We start from the raw sequence: 22,499 nt of genomic DNA, 5'->3' as shown, positions 1-22,499 counted from the left end.
AGTAGTTATTCAGCTGTATGTTAATGGTTTTCAACGAGCGCGATTGAAGCATGCAATGATGCACATTTTCTCGTTAATGTCTCGTTAATGTCGACCAGCTGAATGGGGTCATTGAGGTAATCTCTGATCCAGACGGAAATAAGGCCAGTTTCAGGCGCTGTAGTAGAAGTCGGGTAATAAGTTTCGCGTGCGATATGCGATCAAAGGCTTTAGATAAGTCCAAGAATTTGAGGTCTGCTTGTTTTTGGTGATGTATACCGACGGATATATCATGTGTTAGTTCGATTAGTTGAGTAATGGCAGGAAGCTTTTACGCAAGCCGCACTGACCAGGTGCCATTATGTCGTTCTCTTCTATATAGTCTGTTAAGAGAAAATAAAAAGAATAGCGTCTTTAATTACTGAAGCGCACAAGCGAGCGTTATTTTGAGAGTACTGGAAATTTTCCCGAGAGAGACATAATAGGCATGTGCTTCATTACACAAACAAATAATGTTTTAATTCTAGCAGTTTTATTAAAGAATTCGAAATAAAAGGTACCAGCACCGAACACTATAAGCTCTCGAAAGCACAGGGGTAGTAGCGCGCGGACTGGTTTCCGCAGCAACACAGTCCGTTGTGCTAGCAAATTTGGCTGCGGCACACCGCCCTGCGTTACCTTACCCGGAAGCACACCTGCTTAAAATGCCTCAGAAATTCCACCAGCGAACGACTATACAGAAACTCTGCAAGTGCTCCTGGAAATTGCACGAGGTTCTTCCTCCTTCGTAGTACTTTTCTTCTTTAGACTAGTAGAGCCTACACACGAACGCATCAAATTTCCTGCCGGTGCAGACTAGAATTTGTCTCCTTTAGATACGCCGATATCCGTGTCGGAAGTCAGTGCAGCGCCACTGTCTGACCTTGAATCCAGAGGACGGCAGCGGAAGGTCGCGTTTTCTAGATGGCGCGCACTATACACAAGAGCACGCCATCCGAAGAACGCGACCTTGTGACTGCACACAGACGGCCCGCTTCTTTTCCATCCCGCATGCTGATGGGAAACTCGAGCCCGGCGGCCATTGTAATGGTAATCAGCCACTCCGCATCGGCAGGGCTTCGACTGGACACAATACGGAAGGGCTGCCTCTCTCACTGCTCCTTTATATATTTGTTCCCAACTCCTCTTTGCCACAGCGTTCCGAGCAAATCTGGGACAGGCGCTTGTGGCGGCAGATAGCAGAAGTAATACGAAGCATGAACGGCGGTTATTTTCTTTTTCTTGGTTATCAGATGCGTAGTGAGGAGGCGCTCGCTTCAATTTCCGCATGAGAGCAAAAAACCAACCTAAACACTGGCCGCGACATGCTTTGTAACACGGTTTCACAGTAATAGGAGAGCAAAATCACCGCCTTATCCAATCTCTTTTCACAAAGTGCTAATGAATTTCTGTACCGCTACAGCCACTCATCGTCATCGTCATCGTCATTGTCCTTGTCATTGTCATGGCAATCTGTCCCTCTACTTCCTGCCGGTCATTGTTCTGGAACCATTGTAGCGTTTCCTAGTCCCGTCTTTAGTGTTTTTGTGCCTAGTGAGTAAGAAAATAAATAAATGTGCTCCAAGTTTTACTTAGAGCAAATGTTTACTTAAGTAAACACTTAAGTCCGCTTAAGCTTAATGGCTACGGCTGCAGCCGCTGTGTCGGCCTGGCGGGCTGGTTCGCTAAAAACAAGACTATAAGTTGAGCAGCAGTGCCCACGTTCGATATCCTAATACGGTGGGCATATTTAGAGACTGGCGATATTCAAATTCCCTCGCGTAATTAGTTTTCAGGGCACGTTACCGACTCCAGTCGATCGATATTAATTGGGGGACCTTCACTGTAGTCGATATAGAAGCCCATGTGCGGCTTCCGGATCTAAAAAGCTATTACAGTTTTTGTCAGGTTAATTTGTGAAGACAGACTTCAGCTTGTTGGCTTCGAGCAGACTTTCTTTGCGACAGTGGTAGGGACGATAACGAATGGTCGATAGTTTGTTTTGTCTTGTTTTATGGGATTGAACGTCCCAAAGCGACTCAGGCTACGAGGGACGCCGTAGTGAAGGGCTCCGGAAATTTCGACCACCTGAGGTTCTTTAGCGTGCACTGACATCGCACAGTACACGGGCCTCTAGAATTTCGCCTCCATCGAAATTCGACCGCCGCGGCCGGGATCGAACCCGCGTCTTTGGGGTCAGCAGCCGAGCGCCACAACCACTGAGCCACCGCGGCGGGTCGAATGGTCGGTAGTGAATGGGACTCTTACCGGCTTGAGCTGAATGCCATTCATGTTTCTGAAAAGGAAAACAGAAAAAGAAAACTTGTTAGTGCAGAAGTACCTTCGGAAACCGGCGCCATCTTTACTGTTCTGGCAACACTGAGGTCTACGCGGGCTATATTGGTATATAGAGACATAGGGGGGCAAACACGGAATGTGGCTGAGATTTTGATAACCACCTGGGTACAGGAATAATGCCGGTATTTTAACAAACATTTGAAAGACCACAAACGTGTTATGTAACGCGTGTTTTAAAACGCACATGAAACTTATTTCAACCAACCCCCCTTTAGGGCAGAGATGCTTCATTCGTCGCTGACGTAATCTGCGCGGCCAGAGTAATGTCCTTCCATATCTGCAGCGCTAAAGACGAGACAGAAGGAACACGCACAAGTCACACAACATAGGGCTGCTCTCTGTTGTGGGACTTGTGTGTGTTCCTTCTGTCTCGTCTTTAGCGCTGTAGATATGGAAGGTAAAAACCAACTCGCCCAGCATATTGCATTGCAGAGTGATGTGATTAATGCTTTCCGTACACTTGCATATTTTCTTCGCGCTTCCACCTGATTACTTGCGATGCTGAGCATATGTGTGCAGTATAGTCGTCTTTAATCGACCTCGTTCCCCGTCACACGGAGAATTTATTTATTCTGCTCTGAATAAAATGCTATTCAAAGACAGGAAATGCTTTATCACGAACACAGAGGCGAACGAGAGCGGATGTCTCACGACTAATCCTCTCAGGCTGAGGAATAACATAAGCTCAACTATTGGCGAACTATTCTTTCACCAAAACATTGAAAAACGCTCTCTCGAAACAAGCGCTGAACGTCTGTTTTCTCTCCAAACTCTCGGTTTGTTTTCAACCGCAAGCCCGCATTGCAAAACGGTCGGCGCAAATATAAGTGTGAGGCGCCCCGATTGAAGTGCGCAGAGCAAAACGCAAGGGCACGCAGTCGTCTCTAGAGTGATGTCAGCGCTCGGACAAGCAATACGGCTGCGACAACACGACAGCACGGTTTCGTCCTCATGAATGTAAAGATTTCGACACAGGGGTGTTTTCAACGCTCGAGGCCCCGGGAACGCTCGGTTCGCTTTCATGTCGCTTTTGCGCTGACGCATACACAGTAAAAATATACATCTCTACAAGCTCTCTCTTTGAGTGGGGATCTCTACTTTCCACCATTCGTGCCGCCACTGGTGGCGTGCCAATACCAATATCAGTCTGACCGACGTCCTGTCTTTTTTTCTCTCTCTCTCTTTCTCTCCTTGTGTTTTTCGGTGCAAGAAGCAATAACTCCGTACACTGCGTTTCAAGCATCGCGGGGCAGCTAAATGGATTGAAGTGTCCCGGTGCGGGCGACTTTGTACGCGACGTCGCGAAACAGGTAAGCCGTATCGAGTGGTATAAGTCTCGCCGGTACTTAACGGACTATCATTTCTTCGACCACAGACGGTAAACACAGAGGGATCAAGACACGCGTGATTCGCCGGCGTTGCCCCAGGTTCAGGTTCTCGACAAACGTCTACCTTCCAACCTTTCGAAATGGCGTGTTCAGCAGAAGGAGCGCGAAAAAGAGCAGAGAGCTGAAGCCCATGTCGAGCAGCGTGCCGATGCCGACCGTAAAAGCCTGCGATTGATTCGCTACGTTACTGTGTGCACAGTAAAGCGAAGCACTTTGTTTAATGGATCGGCATGGCTTCTAAACGATGTCTTCCTCTTGACTGAGCACCCATGGAAAAGAAAAAAATTTCTACAAAGGAAAAGCATGTACGGCACGCTGCTGAAAGATAAGCGTCACGGTCACGCTAAGCTAGAGACTATGGCTTTTAAAAAACTCGGAATTAATAGGCTCCACTCTGGCCAAATGAATTCACGCGTCATACGGGCATTAGGCTACAACATGTTTATATGGCACCTTTTCCACAAGCTTGCCATATTGCTAGCCTGACAAGCTTGCTCGGAACAAAAACGTGGGGTACGATTGCCAACGACCACGCGACTCATCTTGTGCTCTAGAGTCTGGTAAAAATGCCCCAGTGCGGTGTTAGCGTGAAAGGGCATGCGTGATGCAGAAAATCGAGCGAGAAGTACGGTAAAATTCAAAATAAAGAAAGCTTCGATATAGCGAAGCATTTTAGGCACTTTCCAGTCTTGGCGTTTGTATCAACTTTGAAGGCATATTTTCAGCTTATAGCTAACGGCTAAAATGCTCATGAATAACGTAGCTAATAATAATATAGCTAAACGCCTTACTAGCGAGTTTCATAAACAAAGGCCTCCACACGTAAAGAATTGTTAATATCGTAAGCTCGCGCGAGGCGATCCAGGTTTACAGAGTTGTTGAACGACTGGCTGGAGCCCTTGCACTGGAGAGTGCTATAAGCTTCATGCAGGCTGTGGATTAGGTAGCCTTGATTCCATTTTCATTCTGACCTTGGCGATAAAAAACTTCGTACATTACATGCCTTCCGTGATTTCTTTTATATGTCAAATAAAGTTGCGTGTCTTGTAACGTTAACACAAAAATAGCCGGTACTGCTACCACACAGCAGCCCTAGTACGGGCTACATCCAAACTCTTTTTCACTGCCGCTTCTGATGAGCGTGCAGCACTCAGTGAACTATTTGCTTGCGGGCTATTTCAGTGGCAACGCATGAGCGTAGGATTAAAAGGAATGGCTTGATTGAAGGCCACTCAACGTATATTGTACCTCTAGCGAACCGACATGACCGAACAGCTAATGTGCAGGCAGTAATCGTCTCAGTAGTACTCGCGATTAGCATGCCCATTACAATGCGAACTTTAAAGTACCGATGAGCCGTAGAGAACACTTCAGTTCACTCCCGAACGCCGCTAACGAGGCGAAGCGCATGCACAACAACGCACTTTCCGACGGCCGCCTCGCCGGCACGTGCAGTGCTTTCGCACGCGTTGCGTTGAGAGAGAGAGAGAGGAAGCAGCGAACTCCACCTTCTATTTTGAGCCAAGAAGACGAGGCGAGTGCAGCGGCAGCAGACTTCCTCGCTGCCGAAAGGTGTCACGCTGACTCGGCCCTTTCTTAATCCGGGCCGGGTTCGAAGAAACAATGGGCGCTCGCGTGCCCGTATGCCGCGCCACGTACGGCTAAGGGTACGGCGCCGCACTAGACGGGCGAGACTCCACGAGCGCGGATGCGTGAAACGGACTGCCGCTGCAGACTGGGCTTGCCTAATTGCGGCACCGCTGACGCAGCAATCGACTCCGACCTGTCTTTCACTTTAAGAACACTTTGTTTTTAAACTCGAACCACTTTCTGGCAGCGTTGTGTGCGACTGTACTGTGGCAATCCAAAAGAGCCGCACTCGTTTGGGTCCGGCTTGTGGTTACTTAGAAGGCGTTCAGCTTGTACTGGAGCCGCCGCAAGTTTGTTGTCCTGGCTTCCAGCGTGCGTGAAGCGTTCCGTGCACGGCGCTGCGCCTCAGCTACATCCATAGTGCTCCGCGACTGATGTAAGCTATGGAGTCCTGTACTGAGGACCGCGCCCACAAGGACTGATCTTCCATTCACCCTTTATGAAAAAAAAAAAAGTTTTTCGCAACCACCGCCACCTATGTGTGTGTAAATGGCTGTGCGAAGAGAAGAAAGAAAGAAAAGGGCATGGGCCTGTTGACTGGCGCCAATTGTTCTCAATGTTTGAATGCTCAACGCACCCTGACCAATACCCTACTGTGGGTATGTGCCATTCCTCCAGAGGGCAACAACAACAACCGGGCCACTTTCACTGCAACGTGCAGATAGAAGATAGTTGAAAGAATCAGGAGATGAGAGAGAGACGTAAAAGAGTGCCGCAGCAGTCTGCGGTGAAGCGACGACGATAGCTGCGGGAAAAGCCAGATATCCCCGTTTTGTTGTGGCCATCATGATGTGCCACGTCTCAGCTGGAGGTTTTATCGTAACTGGCTGCTGCATGCTGTGAAAGCATGCAGGTTGCCACGCCACGCAATCATTTTGGGATATTTTATTGAGTAGCGTTTCGAAGTGTTCGGTCCTGTCTTGCTGCCATGGCAGCAGTCACAATAATAGGGGGAAAGGTAACAAGTCTGATGTGCCTGCAGCCGAAGAAGCTATAGCCCTAGCACTAACCCAAGAGAGCATCGATACGGTCATGACAGAGTCACAACAAGCAGCCGGAAATTATGGCGACGACAGAATCTCGAAAGCAACAAGCAAGATCATCCAGGCCCGAAACATTGAAAAACACAAGCAAATCATCTGGATCCTCGCCCACTATAGCCAACTGGGCCCCTTCTAACGGCAGTGCAAACCACGCGCAGAAACGACCTCAATCAACCTCAAGCAAACAGCTCAGCAAGGAAGAGAAAATAACACTGCGGAGGCTGCAAACTTAGTACCTACTTACACGTTCCCCAGTGATAGTATAAAAAACAGAATCAACCCTGACCAATATACGCCATATGTGAGTACCTCCACGAACATGGAGACCTATACCATACGGCATGGGCGAATCAAAAAAGGCTGAAAATCGCCATGATAGACTGCCAGAGACCTGAGCAGTGGGAGGACACACTGACCAGCCCTGAACTGGAAACACGGCGACAGCTCATTTCCAGGGCCACGCAGACAGCAAGATTCTACGGAGTCCTGGACTCAGGCCAACGACCATGATGAAAACCTAACTGCACTTCTAAGTCGATCTCACTTGGTCGATGTCAGAATATGCTACAGACCGCAACCAACAATATCAGCACGATATTTACGCTTGTTGAATTCAACTTACTCTTACCGCAACGGTGGCTTAGTGATTTGAACATCCACCTCGCATGTGGGAGGTGCGAGGTTCGATCACCACTGCCACCGTGTACGCACTGGTGATACAATGAGTACAAGCTTTCCCCTGGTATGGTGCTTGACGGATATGGGACGAAATGCTTGGCAAATGAGTCTTTGAACCCGCCGTGTGTAATGAATAAAACCTTGTGCCGCAATGATATTTGGCTAAAGCTGCCCATGAGCCATAAAAACTCATAATCTTCGTCATCAACTTCTTATTCTTTCCTAACTGATGTCTGGTACTCAATTTCATATTGGTTTCCTGCAAGCGAGCAACCTTTCCGTTCTGTTCTCCAGGCGTCAGTTTCGGTGCGTTTTACACTGCGCTACACAAAGTTCCCGCAGTTTCGCGAAACGACAGACAGCCTCTATATCACTCATCAAGCACCTTCTACATATCTGTGACACTATACAGAGATGACGCTTTTTTCGGCTTTCACCCAGCCATGTACCATAGCAATAAATTCAAACTGGAGATTGCAAAAATTAACTATGACGCGGCTTGCACGTTGACACTACAATTTACAATGAAACATCTCTGAGTGAATTCGTTGCTGTCATGTCGTAACACCGATTATGGCGCCCATAACAGAGTCACTAGCGTTGTAAGATCTTGTCGCAAAGTTCTTTATTAATAGCCAGCTGTTCGTATTTCATAAGCCCGTGTGAGGAGATGCGTTTACCAAAAGCTGGCGTACACTATCGCACAACTAGGAGGGAGTGCAACGAAGAGCGCTGGTTGTTAGTAGGCGGCAATGTGAAAGTGGTCGCACCTGAAGCAGGTCAGAATTCCTTGGTGTCACCACCGATTGACCGAATTCCCGCTTTTCTACTGATTTCTTCCTTCGACGAGTCCGCTTTTCTACTGATTTCTTGCTCCGACGAGAAATGCACATGTAAGGCAGAGGTTTCCATGGGGACAGGCGCGACACCACCCAGCCACAGTACCTAAACGCATTCTCTTCCTCAATAGGTATTTTGCGGCCACTTTGCAGGAAACAAAAGGGATCGACATTATAGGTAAAAACGCATTTTTCAGCGACCTATACACAGCCAGACGGCAGTGAGGAACTGAGATTGGACTGGCAGATTAACTATTCGCAATTGTTAAGTGTACGATAACTCATGTGGAAGCGAAAGTGACCTTGAAGCTTTACAAACGCACTGTCATATGAACCCAGTCGCATTGAAATGGAGATTTTATTTTTCTTTCCTTGATGTGAAGGACAACAAAGGTGCTCTTCTACAAGTTGCACATCAAAATTCGAAAATGACTGGAGACGTGAAAGGGAAGGCGAAGGAGGAGAGATAGGAAGTTATGAGGTAGGGTAGGCAAGTAAGACCTGCCCACATTGAAAAGCGAACATATTAATAATGCCGAACACCTTGAATCGTTCTGCTCCTAAACTTGCCTTGACGTAACGTGCGCGTAATGCGCAAGCAAGGAATATTTCGATCGGTTTCAATGCTTCCAACAAAGCGCCTCAAACTTCGACGCTGCAGCTTTTTTCTTTTCCTACTCGCTCAATAAACTCTGTCGCTTTCTAAGGGGTAAAAGGAAAACCAGCGCAGCTGCGGGTGCTCGCCTGACTTTGAATCTTTCATGCAGCCAAGCAGTGATGCAATTTGAATTATGAGCCGTGCCCGATTTCATTTCACGACTTTCTAAGCGGTGCTTTGGTTTTACTAAACCTAACTTTCGGAGCAACGTTCCAATAGCAAGCGGTCATTTTTGTTTCCAAGGAGGTTACATCTGTGATCCTATTCAGGAAAAAGAAAGAAAGGAGGAAGTAAAAGAAGGAGAAAACTTGGCGCTTCACCAGAAAGGCAGAGTTTGTTGCAGCCTTAGCGCTGGCGTTACGACTTCGTTGAACGAATTCAAAAAGTCTGACAAGCAACGTGGTGTAGGGACACTAGAAGAAAAAGAGCATACTACAAAGCAGCACGCGTCAGAACCGCACACAGAAACAGCACAAGGACTAAACAGCACAGTGAAAAAACAGCGTTGCGAGAAAACAGCAAAGGAAAAAACGAGCACGCCGGGAAAAACAGCACAGCGACAGAACAGCACTGTCCTGTGCTGTTTTGTCACTGTGCTGTTACATGTGTGCTGTTCTTGCATGGCACCGTGGTCTATGTGTGGACGCAAACTGCGACTAAGAGGGCCGCAGTTTCTCGTTTCACGCAGAGTTCTGCACTGATGCACCTCCAGATTCCGGGCTACCTGACGGTACGCGTAGAGTCCTTAGCGTAGAGTCGTCTGCTTCATTGGTCAGATGGTTGGTCATTTTTATCCCGCCCTGTCCCGCCATGTGCTCTTCCGGGAACGGCCACCTACTAAACCCAAGGACGTGAAATCACAATTTCGCTTTTTTTTTTTTCACTGTGATATGATGCTGCTGTTCTTACGTTAATGCATTTCCATACTTGGCAGCGTGCCATGTTTCGTGAGTCGAGGTGCAGCACTGGAGCTGGTGGTTAAAATCAGGCCGCCACTAGTGCAGTGGTTCATCGTGGTATAAGCAATTTCACCTCAACGATAGCCAACGATACGGCAGCCTTGTCAATCCAGTTTCAGGTTTAGGATGCGAAATTTTCGCTGGTGCCATACACGGCATGTGAAATGAATGAAGCAAAAGTTTCAGACGTCGTAATGCGTGCTTTTCAAAGCCTACTTTTCAAAGCCTTGGCGTGACGTCTATAGACGTCACGCCAAGCGAAGCCTTGGTGTAGGATCTTCAAGTTGCCAGTATAATTTTCTTACAGAGCTCATGAAACACTATTCTCTCATGACAGGGCAGTTACTTCTTCCGTGAAGCGTTTTCGTCTCCTCTCTGCACTGTTCATGCGCTAGAAATAATGGTGACATACAGGTAGAGCATGAAGTCGGTCAATCGCTCTGCAGTACATTGCATTTCCTATCTTCTGTGAAGTAAAGATACGTTAAGTAAAGATACTTTTGCTCCTCCATGTTATTAGCGAACCAAATATCTGTGGCACTTAGTTTACAGTGCGCAACATAAAGTACCTTGAACGAACATAAGCCGCGAAGGACCGCTCACGGTTCAAAGAAACGCATGGACGCACAAGAACTGAGTTCCAGGAACACATCTAAAGAACATGCCTATACCGGGTAAAAGGGTTGCGTAGTATGAGCGAAACGGACAGCCAGGCAATAAACGGTATTGGAATGCTGCCAAATGCATATTACTTCGAACGAACTCCCAAGCATTTCAAAAGTCTGGGCTTCAAATTCAGTACATGATGAATTCACAAGGCAGGCAAGGCTTATTGTACTACAGAGCGTGCAAACCTACAGTGTCCTCACGCTTGTGCCCTGACCTTCATTACCTTATCCTTGTTTCCGACCCTTTAGCTAAGCAACCGGATTTCAGCCTGCAGACGAACCTCCTTTTTTAACCATTAGTGGTTCTCTATCTTTTCCTTTCTGGACCACGTGACAAACGATGCATTCGTAGTCGAAGAACTGTTATACGCTGTACCGAATTGGAGTGCGGTAATTTATTTTTAAACTGACAGCCAAAAAAAGTGCAACGTCAGCGTAGACTCCTACCGCCTCAAGCCCTTGCGACTCTGATTAAGCGATAAAAAGCGAGACCCTTCGGACCCAGCTTGACAAATGCGGACCGCCCTCCATCGCGTGTTTTGTTGGCGAAGCGCTAAGCTGTGCTGGGCATATGCGGAAGTTTTATTAATAAGGCTTGCGTGCGAGAAGCGGTGTACGTACAGCGGCCTGGACCAGTCAGCGCGAGAGCAACAGGTTATACCTAATAGCCAGCGTACGTTGTCTCACACGATGCAACCTCCATATGCTGAGACCTTTGCACTCGCCGAGATTTTTTTTTACATTGCTTTTTTGCTGAGCAGGAGATTGCTCGATAAAAATGAAACGCTCGCATACATCGTTCTCGTATTCGTTTCATGACTGCCATGCTCTATGCCCCGGACATGTGAAGCCAGTCGTTTCTTTTGTTCCCACTGCGTCCGCGGCTACGGGTCGTGGCTTCACTTTGCTTCGTGATACCCGGAAGTCGGACCTTCCTGCACGCATTGCTGACCTGCGCTGTTTGGACAGCACCTGGGGGGAAATCGCTTCGAGCGCTGCCGGCAAGCAGTTTTTTTCTTTTTTCCTAAGACAAAGAAAGAAAGTAAATTAAAAACTCGGAAAAGCTGAGGGGCGTGACCAGAGCCAGGTAAAACAAAAAAAATGCGCTGAAACTGCTGAGCGAGAAAATGACGGCGGAAGCGTTCAGTCACGAAGAGAACAAACTTCGCGAACTTTGGTCGGGCAGAGCAAACCGAGAACGCGCAGGCAAGCACATCTGCGACCTTTTTCCTAACCTGCGGGCGCTGAGCTAAGTAAAGGCCGAGGTGAAAGCACGAATTGAAGGACAGTGCACTTAGAAGACCTTTACGGCTTTGCCTGCGCTGTAATGGAAAAGTCCTCGACTATTCGCGAAGCTGGGCTCAGTGCCGTGTGCTGGTGAAAGTTTCTGTTGCAATGGAGCTGACTTTGCAAAAAAAAAAAGAAAACAAACAAACATTGATTTTAACCAGAAGCGAACAAAACTTGTCGCTGACTTTAGAAGAGCAGAGAATATTTTTTTTCTTTTCTTCCTTCCCATTTCTTTTCTCCGAGATACTAGAACACTGGTCATCGAGGACTGGCCGTTTCCGCTGGTTCAAGGATGTAGCAATGAAGAAATGTCAGGTTACTGTTGGTAAACGAAAAGTGGGTAGAACTAGAGCGTGTAAAGCTAATGCCGCTTCGAATCTTTCATAAAACCAGGTAAGATTTAGATATTTTACGAACTTACTGATTCTTGATGATGGTGATGACTAATTTTTATGATACAAGGAAAGCTTAGGCCCGAGAGCACTACGGCGCAAGGTATTTGCGTCTACACAAGGTGGGGCTAAGGACGCAATGCTCAAGTATTCCACCCCATAGTAAGACGAGTACCAGGACAGAGAAAAGCTTGTATCCCCTGTATCACCGGTGGGTACCCGGCAGGAATGGGGATCGAACCTCGTACCTCCCGTATGCGAGGCGGATGCTCAAACCACTAAGCCGCCGCCGCGGTCGACTGACTCATTCTTGACGGCCTGGAGAGTGTTAAAGCATGGCAGGATTTGCCCTCTTTCTGCACCAGTTAACCTGTCGGGTACTCGTAAGTGAGCGAAAAGAGATCGTTTATTTCACTTATTTTCGCTTACAAGTTTGAGCGCGCAGAAAAATAGCCTGAAGCGCGTCTGTCTTTCTACACATAGCAGGTAAGAAGACAATAACAGTCACACCGAACATAAAGAAAACAAGCATTGGAACCACATTTGCAAGTATTGCCTGCCTGTCCATTAGTCTTGCGTATTATACCGGCGCACACTTTCCTCCGGTTACTAACACAGTATTCCACTTCCTTTTATCGGTGTCGCATTTACTCAATCCGGAGGCTGCAGCGAAGTAATGGAAGTTTAGTAAGGTAGGAACTGCACAGCGTTCTTTGACAGCGACTGGCACTGCTCCCTTGAGCACTTTCTATATCTCCACGAGCATACCGGATATTTTCCGCGCCTTCTTTCAAGCTACCCAAAACAGTGAATCACGTAATGAAACAATACGTAAAAAGATGGCTTTTTGAGAGATTTCTGATATTGAATATCTATTTCCAGGTCAGAAATTATCACTATTCCTGGCAGTTCATGTGCACTACCCAAGAACTCAAGGCCTGTCAGTCATATGTCACCCGTCCTATATTAAATGCGCTACGCCGCTCCAGCAAACCAATTTATGGAGTCACTTACTTTCGACGTCAAGACAGCCGAAAGATATTTTACCAACCTGTCAGCTTCAAAAAGGTACAGGAGTAAAAAAAAACTCCAAAACCAAAAATCAGGAAGAAAAAAAACCCGCTGTCCATGCAGCAAGAGAGCCTCACCAGCAGTGGTCTGCGATTGAAATTAAAAGTGATATTTATTGATTTCTCGCTTACTTTGATTTCTTGTTTTTCATTTAGTGATCGTTCGCTTGAAAGAGGTGCTTCTCCGCACTGTGCCGATACCCGGGCGAGCCGCTTTAGCGATCACCGTTCCTCATCATTCACAGCGACCAAAATAGCCCATACGGAAGTTGGCCGAGATAAAAACCTTCCCATTTGAAAGTATGAATTCTAAACCAAAACGACGACGACCGCATCGTTTGACCAGCGCATCAAGCGGCGCTAGTCTCCTCTATAAGGCACCTGTCGTGGGCTGTTGTTGGAGGAACAAAGCCCGATAACGAGGCGTTACACAAAAGATTCAAGCTTGAGTGTAGATCAAACGATCGGCGGAGAGACGGGGAAGGAGTTGTCACGCAGAAGCTGCTTCTAGCTGATCACGGCGGCGCCTGAGCGGGAGACGAAGCAAGGGCGTCCGCTGAGCCGTGAAGTGTCGCGAGGCCATCGGGCGTCGTCACTGCGCGTCTTTGTGGCTGCCTCGCTTCCTCGCGTCTAGCGCCAGCGTTGCGCACCTTCGGCGCGTCGGTCACGGTCGTCCGCGCAGCACAGCCGGCGTGTCCGACGAAGCTGCGGCCGCGCCTCGCTCTCGTACGTGGATGGCGGCACGCGATTTCTTAACTAGCGTGCGAGGCAGAGCAGCTTCGTCGCTGACATGACGTGGCAGCTCGGATGGAACATCGGCAGCTCTGTATGTCGGCTACTTAGAAGTGAATTAAAGCAAAGAATAAAATGAAGGCCGAAGTGCACTCTGCACCGCTCTGCACCCTGTGATGCTCCCGTTTATTTCTCTTTCGTCCGTCCGTCCGTCCGTCCGTCTGTCTGTCTGTCTGTCTGTCTGTCTGTCTGTCTGTCTGTCTGTCTGTCTGTCTGTCTGTCTGTCTGTCTGTCTGTCTGTCTGTCTCTGTCTGTCTGTCTGTCTGTCTGTCTGTCTGTCTGTCTGTCTGTCTGTCTGTCTGTCTGTCTGTCTGTCTGTCTGTCTGTCTGTCTGTCTGTCTGTCTGTCTGTCTGTCTGTCTGTCTGTCTGTCTTCGCATTCTCTAAAACTGCTCGTTAACGTTAGGCTTTGAATTCCTCCCTGCGTGAGTATGCGCTGTGAGAAAGCCATTTTGGCTTTTTCGCGACGCCAGTGCGCAGGCGCTCATCCCCTAGCGGACAAGTCGACAAATAGCTCGGCAGGGCGAGAAAATGGCTCCTAACTTCCGATGTACTGTCGCGAGCAATGACAGTTGACGGTGTTGTATGCTATAGACCAGGGGTTCTCAAACTTTTTTGCTTGGAGGAACCCCAAAAGCCTTCAATAAGTTCCAGGGAACCCCCCCCCCCCCCCCCCCCCCCTGCTTTCACTTATCAGCAATGTTGTCGAGTGCATTTTTGAAAAGAGAGAGCTGCAAAAGTTAAATGTTTATTGCACAGATTAACACAAATACTAATGTAATGGGTGGTACTGCTTCCCTTTTAAGAGCAAGTCAAAGCGTGGCTCAGTAGCACTCAGAGCCAGTCTCATATCAGCTGCCGGGTCAGGGCCAGTGAGGGTTCTCGCGGAACACAAGAAGACAGCCCGCGGAACCCCTGTGTTCCGCGGAACCCAGTATGAGAACCCCTGCTATAGACCGATGCGATTCGAATTGCTCGTTCTCGACACAGCTAGAGGTCTCGCTAATCTTTAGGAATTTCCTTTTCGTACAACAGCGAAGAAACCACGCCAGGAAAATTAAGGAGATTGGATTAATGTTGCCGGCTCTGCCCCTGTGAATAAAATATAGTAAAATGCGGTGACATTTCAAGCGCCTAGGGAATATTACCTTTAAGCGATTCATTATCACTCTTGTAATCATTTTCATTCTTATCATCACCATTAATTAGGATAAGTCCGCACAGCAGTGCTATACGTTTCACAGAGGTGATGTTAACGTCACCCAGCACCGACCGCGGAAACCCTATTGTCGCAAATTTCTTCTTTTACGTCCTGCCTAAATCCAATTCTCCTCTTAATTTCATCTGTAACACCATCAGCTCTCCCTTGCTGTACAGATTCAAGTGGAACTATTCCTTGTCTCTTCACTTTACGCCTGTCGTCACCTTTTCCATCACTCATTTCGCTGGCCTTAGGCCCATTTGAAGATTTGTATAGTTTAAACTTCCTAGCTGTCTCTTTATTCCAACACGTGCACTTCAACATCTATTTATACCTCCCTAAACGGCGCACTGTGATCTGGATTTCCCGTCGCAACGCAGCCTAGATTGAAGCCTCGCACCGCTTACCATCGTTTCCATTTGTCTGAGCGACAAGTCCTCTCGTCCAAACGTTCCTTAGAGGACTGAGGCTTCTCAACGTCGCCTTGTTCAAGTTTGTGCTTGGAATAACCGCCTCCCCTCTTTTCTGCCATGCATGCTCTGTCCATGTAAGCATAAGCATAAGCAGACCTTATATAATTCATCGGAAATAATTAATTTTAACTGTTACTCAACATGACATTGCTATCAACAAATCGGAGCTCGCTGAGGCATTCTTCGTCACACCTCCCAAATTCTGCCCACTCACGATATCGTAATTGTCAAAAAGCATCACAATTTTATGACAAAGGTGTTTTGCTTTTCTCTTCAAAGTACAGCCGCTGCGGCCAGGATCGAGCCGGTAACCCCGTATGGGACAGGAGGCTCACAGTGGTTGATTCCCGCAGACATGCAGAGGACGGCAACGAACAGAAATAACATCAACGGATATCTACCTGCTTAATGGTCTCAATAAACGGCATTTCTTCCCTCTCTCCTTGGGGCATTAGTGGTCTTACGAGGTTTTTGTGGATCTTTTGCGACACGCTTACGCGTGCTTCAAACCATTGATAATGCATCAATTGCGCATTTAGAAAACCTGCATATGTACGACTAAATTTGCCACTTTATAGTCCCGGAAGAAGGAAGTATCTGGTTTATTACTATTATTTTTTTACGGTAACGAGTACAAGCAGGTGCAGCGCGTTGTCTTAAATCGGACCTGGAATCTGTCACGCCCATTCCAAGCCGTCATTTGACGCACGGGCCAGCCATTTGTAGCTAAGGACCGCCTTCTGCCTATTCAGAGTGAAATCACGCATCGTTTTTTTGGGCTGACTGCAATCTGATGTTTTCGAAAAGGGAAAACGCCTTGTCAGGTGTGCTATCTTTCGGATGCGGTTGTTCTCTTGGAATTTTACGGTTGGAAGATCAAGAAAAGGCCACTAAAAGGGGTGTCATTTCTTAACAAGCTCTCTCGCCCCTCTTTTTTCGGTAATATACGTGCTTAGTGAAGGATGTCTAAGCGGGCGTTCCAAGTGTGCAAACATCAAGGAATGCGAATACGTTCAGCAAAATGTTCACCAACCAGAAGTTCTTGCTTCTTTGGTGTCAAGGGCATGGGAGCTAGCAAGCAGATCAAGCTGAATTGTTTCTCTGGGTGCTTGTATAAATTACGGCACAGCATTAAACTTCAAACGGAGATATTTCTCTCAGTCTCTGTATCACGGCTATCTATGCATCAAGGAGCTACGCAACAAGTTCTCCAAGCAGTACATACGTCAACGTAGACTTTCTCTCTCCGTTGGTGCTCACCCGTTTCTGGCGTTAGCTGTCCTCGCCGGCGGGCTGCTGGTGTCCTGGCCCGGCATATGCGCCTGGTCTGTACGTCGCGCCAAGCCGTCGCCATTGGTCGAAATGGAGAAAATCATAGTCGCTGTCGTGGTCCCGCTTCGCAGCCGCTGCTCTCAACTTCCGGACGGTCACCGGAAACGGAAGTCCCGCCTGACAACACACGCCCCGCTTCGCTAGGCAATCCAATTCTCGCAAAACTGTCCCCGTGCCGGCAAGGAAATGATTTGCAGGCTCCTGTCGGGTCCGATCCGGTAATCTTCGCTGCAACTTGACGTAAGAGCAAGTCGTATGTCAAAGGCGAATTTCTTGAGTAACGGCTGCAGACCGCTCAGGGCTTGTCGAGTCCTTCGAGTCTTCGGTAGCCCTCGATGCTTTGAAAGAATGCCGGAATGGTTCGGTGCAGAGGCTGTTCTTAGGTCTATCGCACGTTGGTCTTTCTCAAAATGGCTCGCGAGTTTTTCTTCCTCTCTCTTTCTTAATTCTGTCTAACGCTTCCGTCTTTCGAGGATGACGAGTGGACTCCAAGTCGATTTAATTTACGGCTTCTCTACTTCCGGAGCCCTTTGACCCAAAAAGAAAGGAAAGACCTTTGTTCCTTCCGTCAGGCGTCAAGCCGCAACCACAACGTTTCTCGGCGCCCGTCGCTTTGAAAGCGAAAATACACGGCTCGTCTCTTTAAGCTCGTCAGAAAGAAAAGGAAAATATTGTACAATCTATGACGGCTCGAAATAATAAAAAAAGGAGTACGATTGATAAAAAAAGGAAAGAGAAAAAGGTGTACTTCAGCCGTGAAGTCTCATTCTCCGCTTCGTTCACTCGACCCAAACTCGCCGGTCACACATCCGAACAGCGATAGATGCACGAAGAGCTCGAAGAATCCTCTCTTCGGTTCCGGAATTCCACTGATGCGGCGAACGTCACAAGAGCGAGAATCCTTTCGGTGAGAAATAGAAAATAGCGCGGAAACTGGCGGTTCTCCTCCCAAGACTGCAACGACAGCACCGGTTAAGGTGACAGCGATGAACGACCAACTGCAAAATCAAGAACCCTCTCTCGGCTGCGAGACTTTCGGCGGAGCGCCGCCGCGGGCTAGCTTTATACCTTCGCGCCACCGATGCAAATTGTCCGCCCGGCGAAGCCGACGGGAAAGGGGGGGGGGGGGGGGAGAAGAAGAAGGAGGAGGGAAGAAAGCGACAGTACGCTTCTGAAAACGAAAACGGGCCAGAGGAGCAAAGGGCAGAACGAAAGCTCTACCCTTCCTGAGCGCTCCTCCGCGCCTCCGCCACCCTTTCCCCTCTCTTTCCTTCAGCACACGCGACCGTTTTCTCCAGGCAGATGCACCCTCTCCAACCTCTCCTCCCCACATCCTCTTCCTCGTCACCCTCACCCATCATTTCTTCCTTTTTTCGGGCCTCCCGCTTGGTTGCGTCTGTCCTCCTCGCGGGGTTAGAAGGGCTCACAAGAATACAAGAATGCCGCAACTGGTCACGAGACACACGCACACACACATGCACATACCAAACAGCAAGAACTTTCAGAATCGCACGGCGCATGGCTTTCGCTCGGAAGATTCGCTTTCGCGAAGACACTAGTGATTATATCCGCTTCGCGTGTCACCCATTGTTGAGCTTTTTGCGCGCAAGTATGTCCCTACTATGCCTCTGTCCGTCCGTCTGTATCCGCGACGAATTTTTCTTGCGCGATTCATTGTTTCCTGCCATCTTTTGTTCCCCCACGTCGTCCGCTTTTCAAACTTTCCAGTCAGCCTTCCTCATCGGTATACCTACCTGCTCCTCAAATTGTTTCCAAACTGTTCTCTGCCGTTTGAGTACATTTTTTTTAGCTACATTTCCTGAAATACATAATGTAAGACTGCCTCTTTTCAACGCGGAAGCGGACCGCTTCGTAGCAGATTCGCTGTCTTCGTGGTTGTGAAACCGAGCTCAGCGTCGTAAAAGGTCAGGAGTCTTGAGGGGAGTTATACGGAGGTTGCTCCAAGCAAGTAACCTCAACCAAGTAACTCACCTGAGACGGCGCGACTGCCAGATTACTAGTGTGCTCATTTGTCTGCACACAAAGCCGGTGCTTTGGGAAAGAATAAGAAAAAGAAGCCTTTTGAGCTTACGCAGTCTTCCTTCACGTGACTCATGGTGCAATACGATATTTGCACATCCTTCTTTCGGTGCGGCCCGGGATACGATGTTGCGTATGATGGTGCAAAATGATAATTGCGCAGATCTCTTCCTGTGCCTCCCGGTGCAATGTGGTATTGCAATTTGACGCTGTAAAATGATAATTGCTCATATTTCTTCAGGTGCCGCCCAGTGCATCGATCGGCCGGCGTCTTCTGTTTCTTAACAATGTCTTAGCGCATGAAATACGTTTGCAACTCAGCAGATTGCGCAGGCCGTTTCGGTGTCTTAACGTAGACGTTAAGAGGGCTTCTATTGTTGAAAAAAAGAAAAACGGCTGAGCACCTACCAGCAATTGTTCTTCACGCAACGGCGATAAAGTCTGCCTTCACGGCGACTCCAGCCAGTTGGACGACAGACCGGAACGAAGAGTATCGCGGCTCACTTTACGACGCCTAACATGTAACATGTATAAAAACTGCAAGAATGTGCCTAGCTTTTCTGAGACCCCTTTGCCTCAGCGATTGCTTACGGAGCGGTGAAAGCTTGTCTACGCGTAGTCGGTAACCGTTCAGCTGTTTCCTTTCTTGTTCATTTATCGTCTTTGTTGTTGTTGTTGTGTTAGGTTTAATGGAACATAGGCAGCTAAGGCCATCATGCTCCAAGCACATCATTTATCGTCTTTCTTTTCACGGTCACTAAGTGGGATTAAAGCTGGCGTAAAATTTCGGCTTTTCCTTTACCCCAGTCTCGGAATTATGTACTGAGGCAACGCACTTGAGATGTCGCGTAACTATAAGAGCGCTGTCGTGTTGTATGATAATAGTAGACTTAGTCTTGCTTTGTGCAAACTGGGACCAGATCCACTTTCACTTGCCAGCGCATGTACTCGCAGGTCACTTTTTTCATGACCTTTTCCTGCCTTCATAGCCATTTCTCCGTTCATGTATAGAGTAATTAGGCAGATTCAAGCCTTGTCGACTTTTCGCCTCCCGCTCCTAACCAGATACAATATTTTGTCTGCGCATTTACTACAAGGACTGCCACCACAGATATGGCGGCCGTTTCGACCGCACAAGATTAGAAATGCTTGAATACAGTTGGAATGAAAGCATCTGATGCTTAACGGACATCTGGGACGACAATGTGAACGCTTAGCGCCAACGGCTCATAATCAAATCGCTGAGGCATGTATTTCTCTCTCAATCCCGCTTATTTATTTCCTCAAATCCGATCTTCGATCTGCTGAAGTCGTCAACTATATCACTGCGGTCCTGAAGTTTTGAACACGTTTGTTTTCAACGAGGCTTACACTTAAAGAATTCGTGGCGTTGATTAATTACGATTTCTATCTGCCATTGCGTCTCGTTACGGGACACTAAATTATTCTTTAGATAAAGAAAAATATTGTTTTCTACTTTCGTCGTCATTGCAGTGAAGCGTTCAAAACTATGCGTAGCAGGTACCTGCCAACAGTGCGCAATTGCTCGAAAAAAAAAACACAACTAATTCAAAGATATAACAGAAACCTGAACGCTTCAAAACTCCGCCCATAGAAATGCAAGGCCGTTCTTGCAAAGCATATGAACGTACGCTCCAAGCACTGTCTCAATGACGCGTACTCCTTTGTATCCGGCACGCATGGCTCGCTCGAGTGGGAGCAGCAGTGAGTTTGATGCGAACGCATGTGTTCCATGACACGGTTGAGTGCGTCACCTTCTCCTTCGTCAGCTGCGTCCCCTGCACGCTGTGCCAGTGCCACGGTGTGTGCTCTCAACGCCAAAGGGAACGAGGGCGCGGACCACCTGTCGAGGTTCACGCTCTGCGATGACGGTGTGCATCACGTTCGCACGGCCGGAACTCTTCATGAAAGACAACGCAGCGGAGGACACGGAATACATGAAAACAACGCTTGCCGTATACTGACGGTATTTTTAACTGGTCAAGGCCGACTGGTCAATTTTCAGAGAACAGCATGTACAGAGGCCAAAACGTTTGTCTAGAGCACGTTCTGCGCGTGTTGCGGTCTGAAAACGCCATATCTAGCGATGAAATTTGGTCGAAAATGATCTGGATGTAAGCATGGGCAGTTAAACTCATAGTAACACACAGTTGGGTCGTTCTAGGCATGTGTTTTGCCCTCGGTGTGTGTGTGTGTGTGTGTGTATATATATATATATATATATATATATATATATATATATATATTCATTATTCGTCTGAAAGATTTGTTTTAAACCGTTTTACTACTGTTAAAACGAAAGCATGAAACTCTAAGCACGGTCAGGAATAGTGATTACTGCATGGTTCAAGGAAGATAAACTGTTTTTGTCAATTTTCATAATAAAAATCATAAAAGCCGGGTCTTCACAACAAATATCATATTCTTATTGCCAGGGAGCGATAGAGTAAGGAAGGATGCATCTAGATGTCTTCTGTGTCTTGGGCGGGGAGATGGGTGAGAAGAAAACTATGGCACCGGTAAAGGGCAACATCACATTTCGTGGTAAACACCAGCCCCCCTAAGCCATCTCATGGCTATACAGGAATTTGTGCTGTCGCGACGAAACACAGCTCCAAAGCACAGGTTTTCCCACACAGTAAGTAAATGCGCCTAATTCTTACCGATCTGCATAAGTTCTGTCAAGCGAGAGGCAAGGTGACGATGGCGTGGTTAACGACCACCTCAACATTTGCAAATTAGCTCTGCAAACTACGCAGAATGAAATTTCCATGCAGACACGGTGCTTTAATCCATTTCAGTTTCTCTGTTCGTAAATAATATAGTTTACGAGGGGATATTGAGTACAAATGAAGAAATGATCGATCGGTTTCAACGGTGACCTGTGACAGTGCGACGGGCGCGATCATGACCGCAGGTTGCATTTACCATCAATACACTGACCTAATTTAGTTGGCCCTTCAAATTTCAGAGCCGCTACAGGCAAATCACGCTCTAACATGGGGAGCGAAAGGAACCAACTTTCGAGTTGACGCTGAACTGTTTACAATCAGAATCAATGCCGGCGTGCCTGTGAGCCTTGAAAGAGCCGATAATAGGTTGGCGCAGCTTCATGTCTGCCCCAGGCGCTTGCACCCCGACCGCAGGCCAACGCCCAGACTCAGCGCGATTCAGAGGACGAAGCGTGAGCGCGGAAACTTCATTCCGCGTCGTTCTTCGACGGCCAGCCTTCACCGTGAACACTTGGTAGGTCGAGTGAGTCTGCTCAATGCAAGGCGTCGTCGTCTCGAAGTGGAGGAGACGTTGAGGTAATGGGCGGCACTACTTGCAGTCGCAGCCGGCGCTGACAGTTTGCTGTGGCGGTGAATGCCTGCGGCGAAGACAGCCGACGGCGATGACGGGGTACCTTTTGCGTGCGTCGGCGGAGCACTGGACCGTTCCCCCGTGGGCACGCTCTCGCGACTCTGAATGGAAGCGCTGATCGGTGCCGTCGCAATGGCTCCCGCCGGAAACAAGTCGCCGCCCCCGCCTCGGTTCAGAGTCAAGGTGAAGCGCTAATAGCAGTGCGAAGGAGACTCCTCTCTTACGACGGACAGCGTCTTTTCTGTCTGCTTATAGGTTAGACTGGCT

The 22,499-nt window shown here is 48.0% G+C and overlaps 1 protein-coding gene across 4 annotated transcripts in view; it reads right to left on the bottom strand.

Annotated features, from left to right (window-relative positions):
- Nep3 (M13 family metallopeptidase neprilysin 3) overlaps window positions 1–22,499 on the bottom strand; it is a 117,491-nt gene that overhangs the window by 68,983 nt on the left and 26,009 nt on the right. The window contains exons 1-2 of one of the 4 annotated variants that reach the window (XM_089574572.1): window positions 16,737–17,300; window positions 2,287–2,314 (exon numbers count right to left, since the gene is read on the bottom strand). The exons of 1 other annotated variant lie outside the window; for it this stretch is intronic. In XM_089574572.1, coding sequence (XP_089430698.1) covers window positions 2,287–2,314; window positions 16,737–16,852 — 144 coding nt within the window. In that variant the 5' untranslated portion in view covers window positions 16,853–17,300. Of the gene's footprint in view, window positions 1–2,286; window positions 2,315–16,736; window positions 17,301–22,499 lie in introns of those variants that run through there. 2 more of the 4 variants (XM_089574574.1, XM_089574576.1) reach the window with 2 other exon arrangements.

This window comes from Amblyomma mixtum, chromosome 2 (genome assembly GCF_055824585.1).
Source record: "Amblyomma mixtum isolate Tamu chromosome 2, ASM5582458v1, whole genome shotgun sequence".
In the NCBI taxonomy this organism is placed as follows: Eukaryota; Metazoa; Arthropoda; class Arachnida; order Ixodida; family Ixodidae; genus Amblyomma; species Amblyomma mixtum.
The sequence above is the reverse complement of the archived record's forward strand: the minus strand, read 5'-3'. Positions and strand labels throughout refer to the sequence as shown.